The sequence below is a fragment of the Cyprinodon variegatus genome, unplaced genomic scaffold (genome assembly GCF_000732505.1).
Source record: "Cyprinodon variegatus isolate N-32 unplaced genomic scaffold, C_variegatus-1.0 Scaffold1653, whole genome shotgun sequence".
In the NCBI taxonomy this organism is placed as follows: Eukaryota; Metazoa; Chordata; class Actinopteri; order Cyprinodontiformes; family Cyprinodontidae; genus Cyprinodon; species Cyprinodon variegatus.
The window spans coordinates 15013-18145 of record NW_015152106.1 but is presented as its reverse complement, the minus strand read 5'-3'; the positions used below and the strand labels follow the sequence as shown (position 1 = coordinate 18145).

The following is a 3133-nucleotide window of genomic DNA, read 5'->3' as shown; positions in this document are numbered from 1 at the left end:
TGTTAAAAGCTGACCGGGAACTTGAGCTGTTGCTGCTCCAAAACTCTATCACCCTTTTCCTCTAAATTTAGGCCTGCACCTTTACTTATCCAAAGCAAATCACAAACAAACTAACCCTGATCGAGATGTTGAGTCTGAGTAATCCCTAAAGCCTTTGATCTTAATCTGTGTGAGGATGAAAACCAAGTCTGTACCACAAAACCAACCAAACTGCATTGACTATCAATTCTAAAAGAGGGGGCATGGCATATATCCCCAAATGTAGAACCTTACAGTTGAATTTTCTTCTTTGAGTTAAACTGAAAACCTACCAGATTTTTTGTTGGAAAGAAATCCATGTCTAAAAATGTCCCCTATCCAATCCTGCAGTTCTGCGTCTGCTTTCACGTCCTTGTCAGTCTTGTAGTAGTGTTTCAGGATTCCTGAAAAAAATCTTTTGCAGATAGAGAATTGCATTGTTCAAAAGAGATTAATATTATAATAAAGACTTACTCCACAGCTTTATGAAAAAGATGGGGACAACTTACACTTTAAAGTATGTAAAATTATATCTGCTGTATATCTGCTATTGTGTAATATAAATTGTTATAAAAGCTGAAAAGGAGAATACAGTACAGTGATCTAGTGTCTTTAAATTTATGTTTGTAATGCTGATTATGTCATTGTGCAGAGCGCACACACAAGAGAACATTAGGAGTTGGAAGATAAAATAATGTCTATTATGTCAGGCGAAAATTTGTGGTGAGCCATAATTTTTGAAGAGAAAAAGTGTCAACAAAGTGTATGAGATGAAAAGCAAGGCCTCAGAATATACGGATATATCCTGGAATGCTTTGCGCGGAGTGCTGTCCTCGCAAAGCATCATGGGATTTGCTGTCTACAAGAACCCAAATGACTGTCAATTCCTTAGGGGCAGACCCTTTTGTCCGGTTCAATTTGCATCTTTTCTAATCCAAAACAAGGCTTTATTTTTGATTCCCTCTATAAAGCCTCAAACTCAATGCTGTTATGGACATTTTTAATTGAAAAAGCTTCCTGGATGGAAAGCGTAACATCTTCAAACTTGGAAGCAAAGTCTAGTGGATTGATTTTAATGTTTTGAAATGACTATGATCTGGATGACTGAGAATCTTCACCAGCATAGTTACTGAATGAAAAACATATTTCATATGTTTGATTATTCAAGTGCCCTGCGATGGAACGGCGAACTGTCCAGGGTGTACCCCGCCTCTCGCCCATTGACTGCTTGAGATAGGCACCAGCACCCCCACTCGGGATAAGCGTGCTAGAGGATGGATGGATGGATGGATTATTCAAGTTTCAACCATAACCAATTTTACCTGTGTAGACTGTTCCACAGTTTCATTCCGTCGTCTCTGTAGTAGAAGTTGGGAATTTTGTCCATCCCGCGATCTTCAATGTCATCAGGTATACAGAGGGATCTGTACTTTATTTTGGACAAGGATCTCCTCAGGAGTTGGAACATACCCTCTCCACCCGAAGCTGCTATCTAATGAAAAATGTAGTCCAAGTTAAATTGTTTTCATTTAAAAAACTTCAATTTCATTATTGAACAATGTTTTCTCACCTCTGTAAAGACACCATGCTCAGATATTAGCATCTGTCGAGCCAGGACATTAATAGCCAGAGTGTAGCGAGTGTGGGGTATGAGAAGCTGAGGACAGAGAAAAAAATTCATGAACCCTCACCTTTTTTCCTTTTTTTGTTTTTTGCTTTTTCTGGTGCCAAACATAAACATTAGCTAATTCAAAAAATGTGGAGGAAGTTGGACATTTAAAGTAAGAAACAATGGCCATACGCATTTACGGTAGCCTGGATGTAGACAACAGCCTGGGATCAACTGTTTTTCACACTGAGCTATCAGAGCTCATCAAAGAAGCTCAGTTGTCTGGATTAAAACAAAGTAAAACCAATTAAGTAAGTCTGACTATAATTTTTGTTCTGTATTTTGTTCCAAATTCCAAATTCATCATGGAGCTCCAGTTTTATAAATACAGGTTTATATATTTTATTTTGTATTTATTTTGATTCTTTAATAACTTCCAGGCAACATATTTGTTTTTTTTTTGTTTTTTTTTTTTGAGATGGAAAGAATGAAATGTAATAAAATCAAATGGCAATGGCAAAAACGCTGTCCCCTCTGAGCTTCCACTTAATTTTAGGCTCCATCAAGAGCAGCTGACCTGCGAGAGCGAGTATAGGTCTATAAGGATGTAGAAGCACAGAGCAGTATGGTGGGGAATGCTAAAATATATGGACAGCCAGTGGAGTGAAACTAAAATGGGGGAGATGTGCTCATACTTGCGTGTGACGGTTAAAAGGCGGGCCGAAGCTTGCTGAAACTTCTGGAGACACATAGAGGGCATTGCAATAATCCAGCCGAGTAGTAAAAAATGTGTGGAATACCAATTCAGACTATTTTCTTGCAAGAATGGCTTTTTTTTTCATCAAAATGTAAAATGTTCAGAGACATCCAGGCCTCTATGTCATCAAGACACTTGATTAAGATAGTGATAGAGCAAGCATCTTTCTTTTTAAGAGGGACATAAATTTGACTGTCGGTTGCATAGTAATGGTAAAAAAAAAAAAAAAACATGCTTTTTGAGCATGTATCAAAGCAAGAGTAAATAGAGAGGAAACAAGATGGGACCCAGGGCCGAGCCTTGGGGAACCCCACATAAGAAAAGAGCAGAGGAAGAAATAGGGTCACCAAGCCTGCAGGTTCACTTACCTTGTACAGTGGATGAACCATAGGTAGGTTGCGCCGCGTGGACACTGCAAAGACCTCAGCCAGCAGGTGAGTGCGCAGCAGATGAAAGTTGAGCTGATGCAAATTAAATTCTGCACTTCTTACAAAGGTTTTTGCCAACAACCACTCATAGTGATGATCAGTAGGAAGGAAAATTGGGTTGTCTGCTCCTGGATCCTGTTTCAGCTATAAAACAATAAGGCAGGGTAAGGGTTAGTTTATGCATTGGAATGAAATTCATTAGTGATTATTGCAAACAAAAAATAAAGGATAATAGAATGGCAGAGTGCTTGGGGTGGCGGGTTACCAGTGTTATCAGGTACCCCCAAGCTCCAAAAGACAAGAGTAAAGGATACACACACA

General features: G+C 38.9%; 1 protein-coding gene across 1 annotated transcript in view; it reads right to left on the bottom strand.

The window, feature by feature from the left end:
* LOC107104213 (arachidonate 15-lipoxygenase B-like) overlaps positions 1–3133 on the bottom strand; it is a 34008-nt gene that overhangs the window by 27484 nt on the left and 3391 nt on the right. The window contains exons 8-11 of the mRNA XM_015404158.1: positions 2753–2956; positions 1589–1675; positions 1341–1510; positions 312–433 (exon numbers count right to left, since the gene is read on the bottom strand). Of these exons, the coding sequence (XP_015259644.1) occupies positions 312–433; positions 1341–1510; positions 1589–1675; positions 2753–2956 (583 nt within the window). The remainder of the gene's footprint in view (positions 1–311; positions 434–1340; positions 1511–1588; positions 1676–2752; positions 2957–3133) is intronic.